The sequence below is a fragment of the Argentina anserina genome, chromosome 1, assembly GCF_933775445.1.
Source record: "Argentina anserina chromosome 1, drPotAnse1.1, whole genome shotgun sequence".
Classification (NCBI taxonomy): Eukaryota; Viridiplantae; Streptophyta; class Magnoliopsida; order Rosales; family Rosaceae; genus Argentina; species Argentina anserina.
The window spans coordinates 8,367,049-8,390,250 of record NC_065872.1 but is presented as its reverse complement, the minus strand read 5'-3'; the positions used below and the strand labels follow the sequence as shown (position 1 = coordinate 8,390,250).

Genomic DNA, 23,202 nt, shown 5'->3' with positions numbered 1-23,202 from the left:
ATAAAATGGAGAAAACCCCCAAAAACTTGATCTGACACCAGTCAAACCTCTAACCATGAGGACATAGAAGGGAGCTGAGCAGTTTGCCAACTGATTTAATGCTTTATTTGGTAATCATGTGTGACTAGTTTCTATATGTCCAAAATCTCGTATGGGCTGCAGCCCATAGAGCCCCCAACATGTATCCACCCCTGTAAGCAACACGATCGATCAGAACATCTTGGACATTGTCGAACAATCTTATGATCGAATACGCATGGCGGTAGCGAGAACTTAGAGACAGACCACCTTTTACTTTCAATAACTTCGTAAGTTGTGGTTCTTGTGGCACTTGAGAGGTGCAACGAGAACCATTTCATTTTCGTTTTCGTGACTTTGTACTTGATGTTTGCTATTTCCCTTCATCGATCACAATCTGTTCCCCCCCCCCCCCCCCCGTCATCCATCTGTTTGTGGCCGTCGGAGATCTGTACGCCGACATCATCATAAACACATGCAAGAGCTTTGTAATATCGACAAGCATTTCAGCTTTGTTGCGCTTCATACTAGTAAAGAAAATATGGGATTCGAAAAAAAGAAAAAGAAAAAGAAACCAGATCCTGATCGAAGACGGTTTAGGTTCTCGTTAAATATGGATTTCTGATAGGATATGGTCTTATTATCTTTTATATTTAGGATTTTAATTGTTTTCCTAGAAGTACATGGATTAGTGTCCTATAAGGCACCCCCTTCGATTGTACATTGTAATGCAAAGTTGCAAACTAACCAAACCATAAAGGCATAAAGTTTCCGGAGAACCAAAAAACCCTAATTGGCAGCCATGTCATCCAAGCAAGGAGGAAAAGCAAAGCCATTGAAGCAACCCAAGGCCGCAAAGGAGTACGACGAAGATGACTTGGCCAAGCTTCAGAAGAAGAAAGACGAGGAGAAGGCACTGAAGGATCTCAAAGCCAAGGCACAGCAGAAGGGCACTTTTGGAGGTGCTGGCCTCAAGAAGAGTGGGAAGAAATAGAGAATGGCTCGGCTAGGTTTTGCAAGTTAATGTGTTTTATGTGTACTTTACTAAATAAACTGAATTTCTTAATCCCTCCCTGTTGATTAGTTTCTTTTGATCTTTCTGTGACTCATCTCCAATTCTGTATTTTTCTCTAATATTTAATCCTTGTCTACAAGTACAAAACCAGTCAAAGAATCCAGAAGCCATTGTTTGAATCGAATGAGAATATTATTACATTTGGTATCGTTACTAGGAAATTCAACACCTGAACACATCTCTATAATTCCTATTTAGATATGTATAAAATTTTGAGGCATATTGCATACAAGTTCCTAAAAGCCAGTGGATGTCGAGGTACTTTTGCATGAGGCCGGAATATCAAAGCACCCAAATGAAGTAACAAACCAAAAAATTGTGAAACTAAGGTGAGAATCAAACTTAATTGCACATAACTGGCCTCCTAATACAGGTGCCTTACCATATATACCGGGTTGTGACAATTTGCTTCTCTGCCTCTTGAACTAAGTTTTCTTGATGCTGAAGACCGGGGTCTCAAATTCACACAGCAGTATATATTGTGGGCGAGGATGGCAATGTGTTTCAGATTTGTTCAGTATGCCTTGCAGAAGCTTGCATGTCTGTAGTTTTTGTCTCATGCTTTCTCTTGCTTCGAGAACTTCTCTTTGTTCTGGGTGCTCGAATTTTTGTCGTGTGCTTCACTGTATGCTGTTCAACACCATTAGTCTCTATTTTTCCATTAGATGGGAGTTCAGGAGGAGCGTCCGGCCATGGAGTATGTTTAGATGGTACAGTGATTTCCAAAGGAGGATCAATTGTCCATCTGTACACACAAAAATCAAACTAGCTCAAGTGAAGTGCAGAAAAAAATCTACTTCATAGTATCCAATATTCATAAATCTAGAAAAAGAATTTCACTATCGACTATCCATCATCAGAATTGAACCACACCCACCAACATAAACAACACACCAAATCTGAAGCATAAAATGAAAGGAAAACAAATGTTCTAGGGAAGCATAAAGATACAGAAAAATTAAACTCTGGGTGCGGCTATAGAAGACATGAGGTTCGACGCCTAACCGGAATAGTGAAGATCTCCCACAACTAAATTGATTACACAATAAGTTCAGATCAAAGATATTGCACTTTCACTGAGGTACAAGGACATCAAATAGAAACCTATGAAAAAGGTTTCAATTCATAAATCCTTAATATTACAACCATCAGGTCGCAGAGTCCCTACTTGTGAGCTCAAGAGACAGATGTGAACATGTACAAGGTTGTGACAATAATATAGCACTTCTGAAAATGACACTTGTATGACTTAGGACAACTACCTATAGCAATTGACAGAACCAAGATTTTTATCAAATCCCACATAATGTTATGGCCAGTTATGCCAAAACCAGAATTGTGCATGAAAATGAAGTCAAATTAGTAACAAGAATAAGCCATTTGCAATAAAACGAGTGAGAAATTCAATAACTCCCACTTTATATGTTCACTAACACTTAAGAACCATAATCAATTCTAGCCTAATTACTAAACTGTGTTGTAAAGAATAATTAATATTCTGTCAATTACTCAATTACTATGACCGTACCCAAAAGTCAGATGTTTTGTCATCTTAAGCCATTTAATCCAATACTTGCATCATTATCAGCAATTGAAAATTTGCACTCACAGACGGGACTACGTACTCCAATTCGATGGCGTAATACACTATGCACAAACAAGAATGGGTTATTTAACTTGACTACGTAAATATTGGACCCTAAAGGAAATACATTGGACCCGTAGGGATGATCATTTAAATCAACCAATCACTTGATATCTAAGTTTTGTATTGATTTCTAGATGCAATCACTATTGAGTGGGGGTCAAAGCTATGTGATCTAAGTTGAATCAAGCTCTGACATGTAAAGTCTGTGCAACTACAATATCAATGCAGCCAGTTCACAGTATAGCTGGCAAACATATAGCAAAGGAACCAAATTCTGATGTCAACTTTAATGAATTGGACCGGAAAAAGTTTTCACATTTGAGGGCAGTTGAGACGGGAGGGATAAGCAAAGAAATGAGCTATAGATCTTCCAGAGAACCATAGCACAGATATAAATGATATAAGTTATGCATATCATGCCAATAGCAGTTATGTACTGGACTACTGGGTGCTGGCAAGGTATAGTTCGCAAACTCTAGGCACAAGATTGAACATTGATACAGGAAGTCATTAAAACTGGACCGGAAATGTCTACCAATGTACTTCAGGACTTTCTGGTATCTTGAGCCAACTAATGTTTTGATATAAAATTTGTATTGATTTTTAGATGCAATCACTATTGAGTAGGGGTGAATGCGATCTAAGTTGAATGAAGCTGACATGTAAAGCCTGTCCAATTACAAGACCAAATCTAGCCAGTTCTCAGTATAGCTGGCAGACATATAGCAAGAGAACCAATTCAAACGTCAAGTTTAGTAATTTGGACAAGAAAAGGTTTTAACATTTGTGGACAGTTGAGACAGGAGGGTGGAGCAAAGAAATGAGCTACAGAAGCTCTAGAGAGCCATGGTACATCTATAAATGATATAAGTTACACATAAGGCTGCATAGCACTAACGTACTGGGGGTTGGGAAGCCAAAGAACAAAACTAAACACAATACTTGAATGTTGGAAAAGAGAAGTCATTTAAATTGGACGGGAAATATCTACCATGTATTTGAACACTTTCTAATATCATGAGCCACCTAAAACTTAGTCCGAGCGCTGACCAGTATCTTATATCTGTATGAAACAAGACATCACACCATTCAGACGAAATGTTGGAGCATCTATCTTCAGTTACAAATATGTAAATGTAATGCGCATCAAACGTGGTAAATTGCCACACCTAGGATACTGGCCATCAACGGGTAAATAAATTGTACAAGGTATGCAAGATTTACAACCAAAGGTCAAGAGTCTGATTGAAAATTTGACCCTGTGCACAAGTTCAAAGCCAATGCTAACATCTGATTGCTATTTTTAAGATGCAATAGCTATTGAAGAGACCACACAACGTGCACTAATAAATCCCAATATTGCAGTGTCAAAATGAACTACTAATTTGTTTAGACCAAAAGAGAAAATTTGAATAAAAGGTGCAACAATGGAAACTAACCTGGAAGGAAATTTACTATCATAACGAGCTTCAACGCGTAGCCACCATAGCAAAACTTGGCGCCCACAATTTCCAAGCGGCTCAACCAAAGATGAGTCCCTCAACAAGAATAGTGGACTCCCTATAATCTCATCAGCCCCATCTATAGTATCTAGGTCATTAACCCACCCTGGTTTATCTTCAGCTTCACCCCAAAGCAACCTGGAATTCAACACAAACCCAGCCCACTCCAGCTTCCGCGGTAGCACAGGCGCTCTATCATCAATGTAATTCGCACTCTTTCCCGCATACGGCAACAAATTAAATGTGTGCCAACCAACCAACTTATTGGACGAGTTACAGGCAGGACCTTGAATAGGCATTGTTGGATTCTCCCCCTCCTCCTTGTTCTGAATCATGGAGCCGGACAATCCGTCTGCATTATCCGAATGAGCAAGTATCCCAACCGAAATAGCACCAAACCATTTCGCATTCTGTATCTCATCGAAAAGCTCCATACTATGCATATTACTATCGTCCGCAAACATCACAATCCCATCCAACTTCTGCTCTCTCACAATTCTGCTCCATTACACATTCACAACATCAATTACATACTAAACACTACCTAATTACTTCAATTGCCAAAAACTAATTAGACTATATCTACATTTCTTCTTCCTAACATTACTTTTCCGAGACGAATCAAACAGAAATAGACAACTAAATCAAGCATATGAACTAAAAGCACTACTACCTCAGAGCTTGAAGCCGCATCCGAGCTTCTAATCGGTGACGGCCATCCCAAGTATTAGGCATTCTCTGATCAAAGCCAATGTGAATAATGTTAAGCGCCGACTTGGAGATAATGGAAGCCGTCTCGTTAGTGACCCCGCCGGCCTCCACCACGATCCAAACGACGTCGTAAGGCACGAGCATCAGCGAGTGCATAACTCCGGTCAAATGCAGCGCCTGGAAAGTCCGAGCATACGTGGGCGTGACGGCGATGACCTTCCTCGGGTTGTTGACTCCGAACTGCCGCCTCTGCTCTCTCTGAACCGTCTCGATTATCCGATGCGCCTTCATCGTCTCCGTCGGGTTGGGGTGCGGCCACGGCCGGATTCGGATCCCGTGGCGGCCGACGACGACGCGGCTGCTGGAGCTCGTGGTGGAGCTCCGGTTGAGCTGGAGGTCGAGATTCGCGACCGGATTCGAAATGACCGGGATTTCCAGAGCTCCGATGAGCTCCGACGCCGACCGGAACGGCACCGAGTACAGATTCGTCGACGAAGTTGAAAACAAGAAGAAAAACACAAGACGAGAGAAGCGGAATCCGAGTACCAGGCTTATCAAGCAGCAGAGTCCATGTAGGACGAGCCAGAACACCGTCGCCGGCGACTTCACCTCCGGCGACGAATCCAGCGGCGCCGATCCCCGGAAGCTGTTGCTGCGGCGGTTCAGGTAGCTCTGATGCAGCGCCGAGAGCTTCATTTTTCTCTCTCTAAAGTTAGAGAGAGAGAGAGAGAGAGAGAGAGAGAAGTTTGGTGTGTGAAGAAGAAATGGAAAAGCTAGTGTTTGAGGTGTGGTGGTGGTTGTTCTTCTTCAAATTATATGAGGGTTGAGTTGCTTTGAAGCCATTGGAGGATTTCTGGTGGTGAATGACAGTGAAATTAAGGTGGTGATTTATTTGTTTAATCCAACATTTCTGGATTTCTTTGAGTTTACGAATTCAATAATGAATTCCAAGTTTGGTGCTCTACTCTGCTCACTTGCTTAGCTTTTCAGCTTCTTACAGGTGAGAGAGAGAGAGACAAAGAAGACGGGGGAGGGAGACCCCGGCCCATGGTTTTCGGGCCCAAAAGTTAAATCAAGTAGAATTTCTTTCTCGTTTTGTAATTCAATGAAATTAAAAACATGAATATCGTTTTAAATGTTTTTCTAAATGAGGTCAAATGATTCATTGGGGTGAGAGTGTGAGACATAAGACATGGGAGAGTTGAATACTTTGAAGGGGATGGACCAACAAGATCGAAACGCATGGTTATTGAAACTCGATTTTTGGGAAGTATTAGGTTAGTTTTATTTTTTTTAAACGGAATATTAGGTTAGTTTACCACCAAAATTTAGGAAAGTTGAAAAATGATTAAGTTACACCATACGGAATGTTAACAAGTTAAAAAATGTCGTTTGAAGGAAATGAAAGATCCATTAATTAATGGGTCTACGACTACCGCTACCCTGTTAATATATAATAATATAAGGGGAGCGAAAAACGAAAACTCACTGTAGGAGAAGAAGAAGAAGAAGAAAAATCACTTGAGCAAGATCACTTGAGTAAGATCACTCTCGGCAAATCTCGAAGTCTCTCAAGTCCACGAAGATCATCAAGTCTACGAAGATCATCAAATCCACGAAGAATCATCAAGCGGCCAAATCGCTCGTTCTTCATAAAACTCAAATCTAAACTCAAGTCCACAAAGAATCATCAAGCGGCCAAATCGCTCGTTCTTCATCAAATCCAAATCAAACTCAAATTCTCAAAATCAAGTGCACGTCACCCTTGAGCCAAGTCATATACGGAGATAGAATCATAGGAGTTCATAAAGATTGTAACCCCGCGCTTGATATTCAATAAATCACATTTTTATTTTTACACGTGTCTGCATTCTCTTATTGGTAACACGGCTTCGACACCATAGACGAGAGAATAAGGTGTAGCATTTGTGGCTATCCGATACGTCGTTCTGTAAGCCCAGAGAGCTTCGCATAATTGCTCATGACAATCCCTCTGCTTCTTGCTGACAGTTTTCTTCAAAATGTTACATAACGTTTTATTGAATGCTTCTGCCAATCAATTTGCCAGAGCGTTATACATCGAAGAGAAGTGAAGCCTGAAGTGAAATTTCTTGCTCAAATTTTCTGTTGCGGTATTCGAGAAGTACTTGGCGTTGTCTGTGATGATGCATCGCGGTTATGCGTTTGTTGGCACCCCTACTAGCATAGAGCTAGTATGGCATGCCACCGAGCATAAGCATCACTCTCTAGGCGGATCTACAAGTCACCATGTGGCTCAACCATGATATTCATAGCGTACCTCGTCATACAAGCTTTCCAATGATAGTCGGAACTCACCAAGACACCACCGGGAAATCACATTTCCGACCTCATCAAGATGACTCCATAATAAGCCTAGAGGGGCACTTGTCCCACATTGAAGAATATGTAAATGAGAGGGGTTCCCTCACCTATAAAATGGACCACTCATCCCACTTAGAGGGGGGATCACTACTTGTATAACTCAAGGCTATTTGCTTATACTAGTGGATTCAAGTGGGCGTAGCCTACCCCAAGAGAGGGAGGTGAACCATTATACTTCTTGTGTTAAACTAACACTCACTAATAGCTAACCGTGTGATCAGCCACCCATCTGGTAATCACTACGTTAACATTGGCGCCGTCTGTGGGAAGCTGACAACTAGCTTCGTCGCTCCCCACCAACAGACCTCCCACGGTCCCTCACACCCCACAGTGCATGAGCTCACTACGGCGCAGTCAGATTTAAAAAAAAAATTTGACCCTCCCGTGGTCCATGCCTTCCACGGTCACGTTCTTCCACGCTCTTGCTAGCACGGTGGACGTTCTTCCACACTCCTGCTAGAGTAGCACGAGACTGCTAGCACGGTGCAAGATTGCTAGCGTAGTACATGACTGCTAGCGTAGTACGTGACTGCTAGCACAGTGCACGGCTAGTCCCGTAGTCCCACGACTGCTAGCGTAGTACATGACTGCTAGCGTAGTACGCGACTGCTAGCACGGTGCACGGCTAGTCCCGTAGTCCCATGACTGCTAGCGTAGTCCTACGACTGCTAGCGTAGTCCTACGACTGCTAGCGTAGTCCTACGACTGCTAGCGTAGTACGTGACTGCTAGCACGGTGCACGGCTAGTCCCGTAGTCCCACGACTGCTAGCGTAGTCCCACGACTGCTAGCGTAGTACATGACCGCTAGCGTAGTACGCGACTGCTAGCACGGTGCACGGCTAGTCCCGTAGTCCAATGACTGCTAGTGTAGTCCTACGACTGCTAGCGTAGTACATGACTGCTAGCGTAGTACGCGACTGCAAGCACGGTGCAAGACTGTTATCGTAGTCCCTTGACTGCTAGCGTAGTACGCGACTGCTAGCACGGTGCACGGCTGCTCTCGTAATCCCATGACTGATGCTCCCATAGTTCCACGGTGGAACTCCACAGTCGACCTCCACGGTCCTACTCCACAGTCGGCTTTCATAGTCCTGCTCCACAGTTGACTTCGCAGCCTTCCGTAGTCGCCAGAGAAAAGAAATCATTGGCACAACGGGACTTGCTGGCAAAGCCAACCAACCCGCAACAAACCACTACCATAACACAGAGAATTGAAAGGAAAATCTCTTCAAACCGGACATCTCCTCACTCAAATCCAAAGCGGCTACTTGCAATCATTCCCCGCGCAAAGGAGTGTCATGCTTGGACACCTCCAACATGATTTTGGTATTTGCATAAAGCGCAACTCCACTCCACATCGACATAAGATAAGTAAAATGATATGCCTCCCTACTCCTACTTTAGAGTTGATTATTACCATGTCTTAGCATGATTTTATTACGCTATAAAGCATGCGTACAACATACCACACTTGATATGCATGCCCGCATGGTTTTCACGCATTGCCTACAACACTTTGTAGAGTTAGCTAGCAATGACATTTAGCCATATCTTATATGCTTAGAGAATGTGTGACGCACACACTTGAATGTCCAACTTGATTGTGCTAATGAAACTAGGAATTTTTCTAACCATTGTTCAAGAGAACAATTAAATTCTTTAAGCAGAGTGTTTCATCACACAACACTCAGACGTCACAGAATCAGAAATTCTTTCCTCACCAAAAAATGAGAGACTACGCCCAAGAGGGTTCAAGACGTCCTACGCGTAACGCTTATCTACGCTATGATGGATACACTACGCCCAAAAGGGCTCAAGCAGCGTAAATACACGCACTACGCTCAAGAGGGCTCAAGACATCCTACACGTAAAGCTTATCTACGCTATGATGGATGCACTACGCCCAAAAGGGCTCAAGCCGCGTAAATACGCGCACTACACTCAAGAGGGCTCAAGACGTCCTACGCGTAATGCTTATCTACGTTATGATGGATGCACTACGCCCAAAAGGGCTCAAGCAGCGTAAATACACGCACTACGCTCAAGAGGGCTAAAGACGTTCTACGCGTAACGCTTATCTACGCTATGATGGATGCACTACGCCCAAAAGGGCTCAAGCCGCGTAAATACGCGCACTACACTCAAGAGGGCTCAAGACGTCCTACGCGTAACGCTTATCTACGCTATAATGGATGCATTACGCCCAAAAGGGCTCAAGCCGCGTAAATACGCGCACTACGCTCAAGAGGGCTCAAGCCGCGTAAATACGTGCACTACACCCAAGAGGGCTCAAGACGTCCTACGTGTAACGCCTATCTACGCTACGATGGATGCACTACGCCCAAGAGGGCTCAAGCCGCGTAAATACGCGCACTACGCCCAAGAGGGCTCAAGCCGCGTAAATACGCGCACTACGCCCAAGAGGGCTCAAGACGTCCTACGCGTAACGCCTATCTACGCTACAATGGATGCACTACGCCCAAGAGAGCTCAAGCCGCGTAAATATGCGCACTACGCCCAAGAGGGCTCAAGCCGTCCTACGCGCAAAGCACATTGCGCTCAGAGGACGCACTACACCCAAGAGGGATCGACATCCTACGCGTAAAGCTCACTACGCTACGATAGTAGCTTTACGCTCGAATGTCAACGCCAAAAAGACGTCATACGCGTAGCCTATTACGCTATGATTGACGCACCACGCTCTAATTCAACGTCCAAAAGACGTCCTACACGTAAGTCACTACGCTAAGATGGATGCACAACGCTCTATGTCAGCGCTCAGACGTCCTACGCGCAAAACTCTGCGCTAAGATGGACACATTACGCCCCCAGTGACTCAACGCCGTCCTACGCACACTGCAATATAGGATGCACCAGCCTATAGAGGTCTCACTAGCCTTCAAAGGCCATATTGGCATATAAAAGCGACACTCACCCGTAGCGGCCATATTAGTCCAAAGCGACATCACGCAAGACTACTTCGCCTAAGCACACCGCACACATAGGCCATATCACTCGAAACCGCCTCGTTGACTAGGGGTTTCGGGGACTTACGCACACTCGCGTACTATATCATATTCGGGACCATACATACACACGCATCATCATGTGTCAAACACACATCGCGCCCGTACATTGTTATGTTATCCATGACAACAGACATACTTCGTGCACATATGCTTTTATCTTTGTTTTGCAGGTTTGAGAGTCCTTTCTTGCTTAAGGAGTTCGGGGACTGGTAGGGGTATGTCACCGCCCGGACACTTATGCTCGGTGACATGTTGATTGATAAACTCCCCAAGCAAGAAGTTCCTCTTACTTAGGGACTGCGGGGGGACATGTTGGCACCCCTACTAGCACAGAGCTAGTATGGCATGCCACCGAGCATAAGCATCACTCTTTAGGCGGATCTACAAGTCACCATGTGGCTCAACCATGATATTCATAGCGTACCTCGTCATACAAGCTTTCCAATGATAGTCAGAACTCACCAAGACACCACCGAGAAGTCACCTTTCCGACCTCATCAAGATGACTCCATAGTAAGCCTAGAGGGGCACTTGTCCCACATTGAAGAATATGTAAATGAGAGGGGTTCCCCGACCTATAAAATGGACCCCTCATCCCACTTAGAGGGGGGATCACTACTTGTATAACTCAAGGCTATTTGCTTATACTAGTGGATTCAAGTGGACGTAGCATACCCCAAGAGAGGGAGGTGAACCACTATACTTCTTGTGTTAAACTAACACTCACTAATAGCTAACCGTGTGATCAGCCACTCATCTGGTAATCACTACGTTAACAGCGTTGTATAATGCTTCCAGTAATGAAGTCCACAACATTTTCTTTCTTTATTTCTTTCAGCGGTATCGCTTCTGCCCATTTTGAGAAGGAATCCGTGGCTGCCAAAATGTACATATGACCAGCCGATGATTTCGGAGTGATGGGTCTGATTGCATCCATTCCCCAGACATCGAACGGGTGCGAAGAAATTGTCGGATGCAACGGCTCAGGAGGCTGATGAATGAAGTTGGCATGAAACTGACAAGCTTGATATTTCTGTGCATATTTCATACAATCCTTTACCATGGTGGGCCAATAATACCCTAGTCGTCTTACTTGAAAATGTAACTTCGGTCCTGACTGATGTGCTCCACATACTCCAGAATGAACTTCTTCCATGGCTTTGACCGCTTCATCTTTTCCCAAGCATCGAATGAGAACTCCGTTAAATGATCTCCGATATAAAGTTTCTTTGTAGTAGAGGAAGCGCGGTGTTCGCCGCTTGATGCTCCACCTTTATTTTGCATCTTTGGGAAGCTTGTTGTGCTCAAGGTACGCGACGACAACATGTGTAGAAAAATCACTTGAGCAAGATCACTCTCGACAAATTCCGAAGTCTCTCAAGTCCACGAAGATCATCAAATCCACGAAGAATCATCAAGCGGCCAAATCGCTCGTTCTTCATCAAATCCAAATCCAAACTCAAGTCCACGAAGAATCATCAAGCGGCCAAATAGCTCGTTCTTCATCAAATCCAAATCTAAACTCAAGTCCACGAAGAATCATCAAGTGGCCAAATCGCTCGTTCTTCATAAAACCCAAATCCAAACTCAAGTCCACAAAGAATCATCAAGCGGCCAAATCGCTCGTTCTTCATCAAATCCAAATCCAAATCAAACTCAAACTCTCAAGATCAAGTGCACGTCACCCTTGAGCCAAGTCATATAAGGAGATAGAATCAGATGAGTTCACAAAGATTGTAACCCCGCGCTTCAATAAATCACATTTTTATTTGTACACGTGTCTGCATTCTCTTATTGGTTTTCAGATTATCGTTCTACACTCACATACTCAATCTAAAGTGTAACCACAATGTCTAACTTTTTTATTACTCCGTTTTATTTGTTTGTTTTATCTTAGCGTTTGGTGATTGTTCCTCCCTATTTGAATGAAATTGTTTTTTAGTTTTCTTCATAACTCTTTTTTATAGCGAAAAATAAGGAATTGTATCAAGTATCAACTGCAATATGAGTACAGTGATAGATTCCAAGTACTAATTTGTAAAATTCAGCATAAATATCTTGCTGTCTGTTATCTGAAAGTTTAAAATGATTACCATATGCCAGGAAAAAGTATTTCACTATTTAGATGAATGTACTATACTTTGGACAATATTATGTGAATGTGACATTAAGCAAATTAATGCGATTGTGCTATGTGTATCTTTGAGGTGCATGGTGTAATGTAAGCATATGAAAGAGTTCAGTACTTTGCAATATATACAAGAGTATATTGCAGTCCCAAGCCAAATCTGACACGTTCATAGTAAGTTAGGAATACAAATATCTCTGTTGCTTATGAGTCCTCACTCCTCAGTCCACACCCTAATTTTGGGTTTTATATCCACGCTTTACCGCACCTCCACTCTTCTTCCCTCTCCGCCGGCCTTATCCTTGTTATTCAGAATTCACTTTGTATTTGGAATCATCAGGCGAAAATTCCATCACCGAGCCTCTAGATCAAGGTAAAACTGTGTAATTTATTTTCGAAGAAGTTTCTGTTCTCCGGTCAATGACTAGTTTTAATATTCAGGTATCACTTTTTAGATGATTTAGACCAGAATTTTCGTAGGGGGTACCGGACCACTTCCTCCTATAATCGATCCGTGGCCATTTCATTCCCTAGCTAATGGATCGAAAACAAGAAACTTCAAATTTGGAGGTATGAACGTTTAGACTAGGGCAATCCATCTTAATGTTATTCTGATATTTGATTGAGGGTTTATTTTTTTTCTTTATTTATATCAAGTTGAATATTGTTTTTTCTCTACAAATAGCGTCGTGTTTCTGAAGATAAATAGAAGCTAGTGATTGGAAAAAAAGTTCGACATTTTACCCTAAATGAAACGGGCTTGTATGTACTGATGATCAAGTTGCTAATGGGGAACGGATCAGTGAACTACCTGATTGTGTTCTATTTTATATTCTGAGTAAGTTGACGATGCGAGATCGATATTGTGAGAACCCGTTTATGTGTTTTTCTACGCATGATTAACTACATATATTTGCCTCTTGATTTTTTGAATTCCTTATATTGTCACATTCGTGTTGTAAATCTTTGTAGCGTTTGTCATCTGCTCCTGGCGTCTCTCAGGAGTTGGGAGTCAAATGGAATTTAACCCCAGATTTCAGCCATAAAGGACTTAAAGAAGTCGAAATCCTCCGGATGTGAACATGCTTTTTACGTGATGCATATGGCGCACTGTCTTGATAAACTTGTCTTCAACCCCTCCCAAATTCATTATCCTGCAGATTGGAAGTGGAATAAGTATCTTTGTACTGGTTTGGATCGGCCAAAGCCATGCCAGAATTAGCTAGATTCGGGCCGGGAGATAATCCGGGAAAAGCTTCAAGCAATAGTTCCTGCAACTGTAGAATGTATTGGTACTGTTATGAACCTACATCAGGACAATGCTTAATATATATGCGATACTTTCATTGGGGATTATCAATTTCATGTGTGACCGAATTTGAGGTTTTGCATAGATCCTTGGACCTTGGAGGGTCAATCTAAATACTAAAACTACAAAAAATAACTGAATAGTTATGTTAATGCCAAATTGTATTAATATATTGAGGGGTAGAATTCAATCAAAGATGAATCCGTTCAAATTCAAAGATGTCGATGGTTTTTGATAGGGAGATTCACCTGATCGATTGTTTGCAATGCCTCATCACTATGAGCTAGCTATGAATGAAAGAACAGTTTCATGCCTAACCCAACTGGTCAACGTGAGACAACACATGCATGATTCTTCCATTGAAATCCATATTCATTTTCCACGATGTTTCTACAACGTGAGGTATACACACGTATAACTTATGATATAGCTGCACCATTTGTCAAGTGACATAAATTTATTCTTCTAGAGGAATCTTCAACCACTATGATAGATACTGATTTCGATTTCAACATTGATTTTGTATAGAACCCCAAATCCTCTCATTTTATTAAGAAACACGTATACGTGCACACCAATGTTATGTCTAACTCAAAGACATAATATATATTGTTTCACGGTCGACATAACAACTATGGATTCACATATATACGTACTTTAGAATTGACCATCCAACAACAGTAGAACCTTTTTATGTGATTATTCTTTTTTGTTTGTGGGAGGGCTAGCGGCCACCGTAAGCATTCATTAATGAAAAATGTCGAATACAAGTGGGACGTGAAGCCTAAATATCTGATTACAAAGACTTGACATAAAATCAAAGGTCCATACAAATAAGTACCCAACAAAGTATCAACTAGCAAAGAGTACTACTCTAATGACGCCTCTATTTACTTTGAAACAACAGTAACATAACTGAGAGGACAATAGATATGAGACTCTAACAACGATGAAGCATCAATTACATATCATATCCAAAACAAAAGCTCTCCAACTATGTTGTTGCCGAACGAACAATCCGACGACACTTAGTCTCACCCTGCCACTGGCCGGCAACAACTATTTGACGAAGCAAAAAACTCGTTGCATACCTAGAGTAGACAAGGCACAAAAAGTGCACACACGGACATGAAACTCGACACCCCCTACAAAACTCATATAGGGAATTATTAAACAAAATAAATAACTAAAAACATGATATAAATAACCAAACTGGTTAGGGCCCCCAAAGAGAGCTCAATCCTTATTATCAGGCCAAACAGAAGCCTCAAAGCCCATAACAAAGGGGAGCACAAAAGGCCCAAATTCTGCACCAACACTGAAGCCGCCACCGCTCCACCACCAGGATCCCTGCGCCACCGCCACTCTTGGCCTCTGATCGCTAACGGAAAGAAGTCCTCGACCGAGAACCAACAACCTTCACCCTCCACCACCGCACTCATGAACCCCGAGCTCCCAGACAGATCCACCAAAGATCGGAGTCGCAAGGTCCCTCCCCCCCCCCCAAATCCGTCGTCACACTCCCTCCTCGATGCAACAAGAGCAAGAAACAAAGCCACTATTGCAAAGTCAAACCACCCCTACCACCATAAACCCTCCTCCCGTGCACACGCCACCACATCATTCGGTCCAACCTCAGCTATACTCAGCCCCGATCTCCGATCACGAATCAAGGCACACCACTCACGTCTCATCTGACTGCACCAGACGCGCGCCAACGAGGCCAGAGGCCACCGTTGCTGCACAGTAGGACGAGAGACAACACCATTCTCGGCAAAACTCTTCCTATACCCCGAGTGCGTGCGGCGCATACTGGGTTAGAGACTTCGCCTCTCCCTCCTCTACAACTGTGAGGTTGGTTGTGTGAATCTGTTAGATTTGTATGTGACTATTATGTTTTTTTTTAGAAGTTTTTTGTGATTACTAGAAACAAAACACACACGATGTGTGTATAATTAAGTTTTTGAAAAAAAATATTATTGGAGAAAGAATGTGAGTGTTAGAGGAAAAAGGAGGAGTGAGAAGTTACAAAGATAATTTAGGGGAAAAAAATTAGAGTTGGTTTTTACATTATTTTATTTATTACTACTATATCTTTTATTTATTAAAATCTATTTTAATATAGTTTATAATATAAGGGTTAAATCGTAATTTCACATTTAATTTAGTTGACAAAATTAGTTCTAATTAAGATTATAGATTCACAGTCAATATATTGTGCTCAAATTGGTTAATTCATTCACAAATTTCTTACAATAAAATTCTACATCATTTTCAGGATTTTCGTGAATAAAATCGCACGAAACGAGTTAACATAATCCATATTTTGGGGCTCTCGAACTTTGGCTTAGTTGAACTAATTATACCGAGAGTAAGGAGAGTTTATTAGATGGAACATGGAGATCCATATCGCATTTGTAGTCTAGTCCTCACTCATTCATTTATCGTAACTCTACTGTTGAAATCTCACCATTGATATTCAAAAGAAAAAAAAAAGCTCACCATTGCTAATCTGCTATCATTGAGTAACTGGCTGATTGAAGTGACTGCCAAGTCAAAGTTTAGGGCTTTAGGCAGCCAACTCCAAAACGTCTCCACCTCATGGTCATTTCTTCCTCAATTTGCTCTTTTGACTTTTCGTAGCTACGTAGTCAATTCACAAGTCTCTCGCACGTGCTTGCTCTCTTACGCAACTACTCATGCAATCACATACAGTACATTATTATAACCAATTTGTATTTGGTCGTCCTTTTTTTTTGTTTCCTGGATCATTAATATAAAATGTCGACCCAGAGGGCAAGAGAGACTATTGATTATGGAGGATCCTTTAGCAATGGACCCTTAGTTACGGAGGAATTAGAGTAACATCGATTAAACTACTTTGTTATAGATTCAACGCCTGCAAAAACAAAGACTAAATAGGCACCTACAGTTCTACAAGGCTACAACCAGAAGCAACCATTTTTACTCGAACATTTGTTCATTTTGTTCCCCATTTGTAGCATGATTCTTCTTGATCAACTACTATTGGAGATCTAGATTCAACGTCACTCAAAATAACAGTATTTGAGTACAATTGGCTATGGAATTCATCAATCCTGTTTACACGGTTAACTAGTGACCGTGAAATTCATATTAAACCACTATTGGATGTAAATCTATTAGATGAACTCTCGTTTACACGGTTAATTAGTGACTGTGAAATTCATACTAAACCACTATTAGATGTAAATCTAAGAGTGAGGAAAATCTTTTTAAAATTGAGTTATTTTATTTTCAACTCTTAGATTTACATTCAATGGTAGTTGAACATGAATTCCACCGTCAGTTACTGACCGTATGAACGAGACTGTGAAATTCATATGTATGAATTATTTATCTCTCAGTTATGCTTAATTATCGTTTGATTTAGATTCAACTGTAAATAATAATTATGAAAATAAATAAACTCTCACTAATTTGCCGTTTGATCTAGATTAGACATCATTATAAATACATGGCTAAATGCTCACTATCTTACAATTCTCGTTTGTTCGCATGCACCCTTGAATTCACAAATACACTAACTCCAAGATACCACTATCCCCCAAAGTCACAGTGTATTTTTGGTGCATAATGTGCATTTTTATATATATTGTGAAGGACTCAAATTAAAATAAATTATATGTATATATAATGGGATTTCAATATAAATTATTTTTAATGACTAAAATTGCACGTATATATCGGCTATACGAGATTTTCTGTCCAAAGTCACCCCTAACCTTAACCCTTCTTCCAATCAAATTCCAAGTTTCTAACCAGCTCCAACCTCCTCCCTTGGGTCCTTCCATTCCCATCCAACCACAGTAAGTAAGTCAGTGAACCCCGAAACTTCCCAACAGATAAAATCAACTCTCTCATGCTCTCATCCCCCTTTAAATTATCAGTCACACTCACACCTCTAGATCACACCACTCAATCCGACGCTTCACACTTCCTCTTTGACCCTCTCCCATTAATTTCTATATTCGATAAGACTACACACTTCTCAATATTTCTCCGAATACGACAGACCGATTAATTAAAAAACTATCGAAATTCCTTCACCAATACATACGATTATAACTATCGGAAACTAACGCGACACACAAAATATTTCGAAAAATATCGAAATTCCTCTACCAATAAACACGACCATAATCATCAGCCCATCAGAAACTAACATCGATCCCAGAATTAATCGGAACTCAACTAATAACAACATTTTCCTCAGGAATGTGAGTTACCAAAATTTCCATCGGCATTTTAAAACTTATAATTTCATAAAAACAAAGGTCAATATCCGACACCAAGCATCAAGAAAAAATAAATAATGTGTAATATAAAGGGAAAAATGATTCGACTTGTGTAGTTGGATCTTATTCGCAACTACATGTTGACGGAAAAGTGGCTAGCGTGACAGCCCCGACAGTCACCCAAGTGGACCACGTCATCATTTTGACCCTCTTTCCCCACAACCCCCTCCTTTATCAACCCCTCTTCCTCAAACCTTCTGCCACTTTCCACATTTCTCTCCTCTTCTTCTCTCTTTCCCACCCTTCAGAAAATATGGCCGTCGATTTCTTGGGCTATAGAAACTTCTCCTCCGCAAAGCTCGAAGAAAACGCCGTCGTCCAGGAAGCCGCCTCCGGCCTCGAGAGTGTCGAGAAGCTCATCAGGCTGCTCTCGTCATCATCCTCCCAGCAGAAGCAGGAGAATAAATACATGGACTGCACTGCCGTCGCCGACGCCGCCGTGTCCAAGTTCAAGAAAGTTATCTCCCTCCTTGGCCGGACCCGCACAGGCCACGCCCGCTTCCGGCGAGCCCCTCTGGTCCCCACTCCTACCTATTCCCACGACTCCGTCAGCCCAATAGAATCTTCCTCCACTCGGGTCTACCATGCCACGCCGATCCAGCAGATCCCTCCTCCGCCGGTGATGCATAACATGGAGGGGACTAGAGACTCGTCGACTAATATTAACTTCTCCTCGTACTCCTCCGCTGCGACGGCATCGTTTATGTCGTCGTTGACGGGGGACTCAGACAGCAAGCCGCCCATGTCGTCTTCCGCTTTCCAAATTACGAATATGTCCCAGGTCTCTTCCGCCGGAAAGCCGCCGCTTTCTTCGGCTTCCATGAAACGCAAGTGCAGCTCCGACACCTTGGGCTCCGGTAAATGCAGCGCCAGCTCCTCCGGTCGCTGCCATTGCTCCAAGAAAAGGTGCAGTTTGTTTCTTCTTCTAATTTCAACCAATATGTAATCTTTTGATCTTAGGCTTTGTTTGCTAAAATGAAATTCTGGGTTACGTTACAGAAAGCTGAGACTGAAAAGGGTCGTGAGAGTTCCGGCAATAAGCTTAAAGATGGCTGATATTCCACCGGATGATTACTCTTGGAGAAAGTACGGACAGAAACCGATCAAGGGTTCACCGCATCCAAGGTATAATATTTTGACCATTTCGATAAAAATCGATGATCTTGGTGCTCCATTTCTTCAATTTTGATTTGTTATGTGTATGGGCATGGTTTAATTATATGTTCTGTATATGTAACAGGGGCTACTACAAGTGTAGCAGTGTGAGAGGGTGCCCGGCTCGTAAACATGTAGAGAGAGCTTTGGATGATCCATCAATGCTAGTAGTGACATACGAAGCAGAGCACAATCACACTCTCAACATAGCAGAAGCTTCAAATCTCATCCTAGAATCGAGCTAGATCAACTAAAGCCTTCGTCTTTGAGCTTCTTCTTAAGAGGGAAATCAATGGTAGATGTAGTAGTAGTAGTAGGTAGTAGTGGTGGTGGTGTGGTTTTTACAGGAGCTGGGGATCGGACTGGCGATGGATGAGTTTGGTTAATCAATTAGTTTCATGAATCGAAATCATTATCCTGTAAAATATGGGATCCTCTTCTTTCATCTCTGATCCTCTTCAAACAATGTGAATTATTTAGTTCTTAATTTAAACAAAAAGAAATGACAAATGGTGGTGGATTTGGTGATCTAGTCTGAAAAAGAGAAAGTGGGTGTTTTTAGGTTCTGACTGATATTTTTAGCTTTCTATTTTATCGTTGCTTTTGCTTTGGTTCTTCTTCCTTGGATGCCTAGTCTACTATGCTTTTCTCCTCCATTACCCTAACCAGAAAGCTTTCGTCAAATCAAAAGAAACAGTGAGTGAAATGGACTAGGTCAAAGAAATGATATAGAAGTGGACCAATATGTCGTATTAGTTACGGTTGACCAAAGCAATTTGTGGGGTTGGAGAGTTGCCGGATCCAAACGGCTGATTTCTTGCCACAATTATTAGCAAGAGTTTAGACTTCTGCAAATTCTCCCAAACCGCGTGTAACATACTTCAGGTACTTTCCGATATCTTCTCACTCACCGTTTTGGGAGCTAGTTTACAATTGGTGTATTGGTAGTTTGGTACGTTAAGTTTTGTCTGTAGATGATATCAGATTAGGAGAAGGTGGGAAATGGGTTGAGAGAGGGAAAGAGAGGCTTTTATAAATGCAAAACTGTTGGTCGGTGTTTGGTTTATGGGAAAAGGTTGGGATGAAATGGGAGGGAAATTGGAGGAAAATGGTTGTGGCCTACAAAAGGGATTCAAAGCCCTCCAGACAAAGGTGTTGGACCTAGTAGCAGAATTAATGTTTTCAAGTCAAACATTGTGGCTGCTTCAATTATTTTCATTTTCTTGTTTGTATATGCCTTGGTGTGGAAGCCAGATCTGTAAGTGGGGAGAAAGATTGACGCCCAAGTCAAATTTTGTGGGTGTGAACATGATTATTTGGAGCAATTTCTGGGGACCCTTTGTTGTAATGTTCACAAATTTGTTCTTGTTAGGTTATACTGTTATAGTCTCCAAAAATTGCCTTGATACGAAAGCATGGTCCTCCAAGGGTACTCCATCGTTATTGACTCATCATTCACATGTGGTTTGCCTCGCACACAGTAATGAGTCATCCATCTGTGCACCGCAAAGTTTACATGAGGATGGACACTGATAAGCAACCATCAGAGTTCCATACAATGAAAATTCAAAGGATGAAGTCGTTAGATTACTCACTTATTACACTACATAATTATTACAGTACGAATTGTATTTTTGTAACGAGCAAATTCAGTTGTTTGTTTTAGCTCTCGAGTTTCAAAGTGCCAGTACATTATACTCTGCAATTCTGGTCGAGTTCTCTCTTACCACGGACACGGACACGAGTGTCTGTATTGGACACGATTCGATACGTCGACACGGCATATAGAAATTTTTTTGGACACGGACACGTGGTGGACACGTCAATTAAAATTATTTTAATATATATATTTATTTATTTATTTATTAAAAAATTAATTTTAAAATTTGAAAGTATTTAGATGTATATATATTAAAGTGTGCATAAATATAACAAAAACTGAATCTATTGGAATGGTTGAGGATTTGTTGGATCATTTGGATGACCAATGTTCGAATCCCACCACAAACATTCTTATTTTTATCATGAGTTTCTCTCCTTATATATATATATATATATTAAAGTGTGCATAAATATAATAAAAACTGAATCTGTTTGAATGGTTGAGGAGTTGTTGGGTGCCTTGGATGACCAAGGTTCGATTCTTGCCATAAGCACTTTCACTTTTATTATGAGTTGATGCGTGTCCGCGTGTCCAATTCCGACACTCGCGTGTCCGGGCTGTGTCCAAATTGAGTTCGCGTGTCCGAGCATGTCCGTGTCCGTGTCGGACACGCAATACGGACCCTTCACCCTTGTCCGCGTGTCCGTGCTTCCTAGCTCTTACCCAATTAGAAGGAATATTATGAATCAACCACTATACTAGGTAGGTTTGAACACGCAAACCTTGGTTTAGGGTTTTCGAGTACAAAACAATATGTGATATGCATATTTACTTGCATCATGATTAGTAATTATTACTTGGTTAGGGGAAGTCAAGCCCTAGTCTTGTTCCCCCATCAGTTAATAATCCTAGTCATTTGGCCATAATGATCTTTGAAACCAAATCCGAATTGCTAAGTATCAAGGTTTGCTTTTGACCAACCTAATGCGAATCTTAGAGTCCCCTTTGATGACAAGTTTAATCTTGAACTATATCGTAAGTATTCTATTAGCCAGCTTTATTAATTGGAAACCAAATACTGTTACTATCTAGTAACTAAATACGCAATAAAGAAAATAGACACGAATTACACAAAGTTTTTTAAGTTAAGTAAGTAAACTTGGCTGAGTCCAAAAGAAGATAGTCATTAAAGCAAAAATTTCAATTAGGAAAATATTTTGGCACAATATCGTGTCATAATCCTATTGTCATGTTAGCAATTACAATAATCATAAAATGTCATTTTTGAATGAAAATATAATCATATCCTTATTAATCCAACGGCTCTAGATTATTATAAAAAAATTATAGTTCTTATTTATATCATTTATTTTTTCAAAGTTCTTTTCAAAATGTAATTAAAAAATTGATATGTATAAAGTATGCTTGAAATATATAAATATATAAATATATATGTGTATATAGATGTGTGTGTGCGTGAAATATATATATATATATATATATATATATGTGTGTGTGTGTGTGTGTGTATGAGAGTGCTTATATGGTAATTGTGTTAATTAATTATAGTCATTAATTAATCGTAAATGTAAATAAATTAAATATTAAAAAGTCATGAATCGTAAATATGATATTAATTAAGATGTGTATACTATAGGAAAAATAACATTTGTTACCTTTATATATTCCCTTAAATCGATTATACCCTAATAAAAGAATATTGCCTTTCAGAAAAAAAAACCAAAAGAATCTTACCAAAAGTTGTTATCTAAATAAATGTTGTAAGGTAACTAAATCGTTTGAAATTTTAAAATAAATAAATAAGATATCCGAATTATATATCTCCATTAAAATATTTCCTTAAGAAAAACGAAAATATTTCTTAATTTAATAATCATAATGAAAAAATTAAATGTCGTATATATCGCATGTCGTAATTATATTTTAGAAGCATTATTGAGATAAAAAAAAGAAAAAAATTATAATAATTTAGAACTGTTGAATTAACAAGGTTATGTTTGTATTTTTATTAAAAAATGACATTTTGTTATTATTGTAATTGCTGACATACCAATGTGACGTGTCATGTCACGTAAAATTGTGGCGCCGGATTTGACGCCATATTATGACGCCTAAGCATTCTTCTTTCAATTAATCTAGGAAGGATGAGTTGTTGAAGCATTTGCTACTTTGCAAGATCTAATACAAACGAGGCTTCCATTCCAATTAATGTTGAAAGAGCAAAACCAGTATTCACTGGGACCGTATTCACTATTCAGTCGA

The 23,202-nt window shown here is 40.8% G+C and overlaps 3 protein-coding genes across 3 annotated transcripts; 2 read left to right on the top strand and 1 right to left on the bottom strand.

Annotated features, from left to right (window-relative positions):
- Positions 1–820: 820 nt before the first annotated feature.
- LOC126784422 (uncharacterized) lies at positions 821–1,012 on the top strand. Its single transcript, XM_050509889.1, has one exon. The coding sequence runs from the start codon at positions 821–823 to the stop codon at positions 1,010–1,012; it is 192 nt and encodes a 63-aa protein (XP_050365846.1).
- A 172-nt stretch (positions 1,013–1,184) lies between these two features.
- On the bottom strand, positions 1,185–5,936 carry LOC126784310 (probable beta-1,4-xylosyltransferase IRX14H). Its single transcript, XM_050509783.1, has 3 exons — positions 4,917–5,936; positions 4,181–4,741; positions 1,185–1,838 (listed from the first exon to the last, which is right to left on the bottom strand). The coding sequence occupies exons 1-3, from the start codon at positions 5,648–5,650 to the stop codon at positions 1,598–1,600; spliced, it is 1,536 nt and encodes a 511-aa protein (XP_050365740.1). The 5' UTR covers positions 5,651–5,936; the 3' UTR covers positions 1,185–1,597.
- Positions 5,937–18,379: 12,443 nt separating this feature from the next.
- On the top strand, positions 18,380–20,850 carry LOC126784384 (probable WRKY transcription factor 15). Its single transcript, XM_050509851.1, has 3 exons — positions 18,380–19,067; positions 19,161–19,286; positions 19,402–20,850. Exons 1-3 carry the CDS (start codon positions 18,415–18,417, stop codon positions 19,559–19,561), a joined length of 939 nt encoding a protein of 312 aa, XP_050365808.1. The 5' UTR covers positions 18,380–18,414; the 3' UTR covers positions 19,562–20,850.
- The last annotated feature ends 2,352 nt before the right edge of the window (positions 20,851–23,202 follow it).

Excerpts from the sequence above, each read along its gene's own strand:
- LOC126784422 (XM_050509889.1), top strand. The coding sequence starts at position 821 with ATGTCATCCAAGCAAGGAGGAAAAGCAAAGCCATTGAAGCAACCCAAG.
- LOC126784310 (XM_050509783.1), bottom strand. The coding sequence starts at position 5,650 with ATGAAGCTCTCGGCGCTGCATCAGAGCTACCTGAACCGCCGCAGCAAC. Across the intron at positions 4,742-4,916 it reads ATGCGGCTTCAAGCTCTGAG|AATTGTGAGAGAGCAGAAGT; the intron begins GTAGTAGTGCTT and ends GTAATGGAGCAG. Across the intron at positions 1,839-4,180 it reads GATAGTAAATTTCCTTCCAG|ATGGACAATTGATCCTCCTT; the intron begins GTTAGTTTCCAT and ends TTGTGTGTACAG.
- LOC126784384 (XM_050509851.1), top strand. The coding sequence starts at position 18,415 with ATGGCCGTCGATTTCTTGGGCTATAGAAACTTCTCCTCCGCAAAGCTC. Across the intron at positions 19,068-19,160 it reads TGCCATTGCTCCAAGAAAAG|AAAGCTGAGACTGAAAAGGG; the intron begins GTGCAGTTTGTT and ends GTTACGTTACAG. Across the intron at positions 19,287-19,401 it reads AAGGGTTCACCGCATCCAAG|GGGCTACTACAAGTGTAGCA; the intron begins GTATAATATTTT and ends TATATGTAACAG.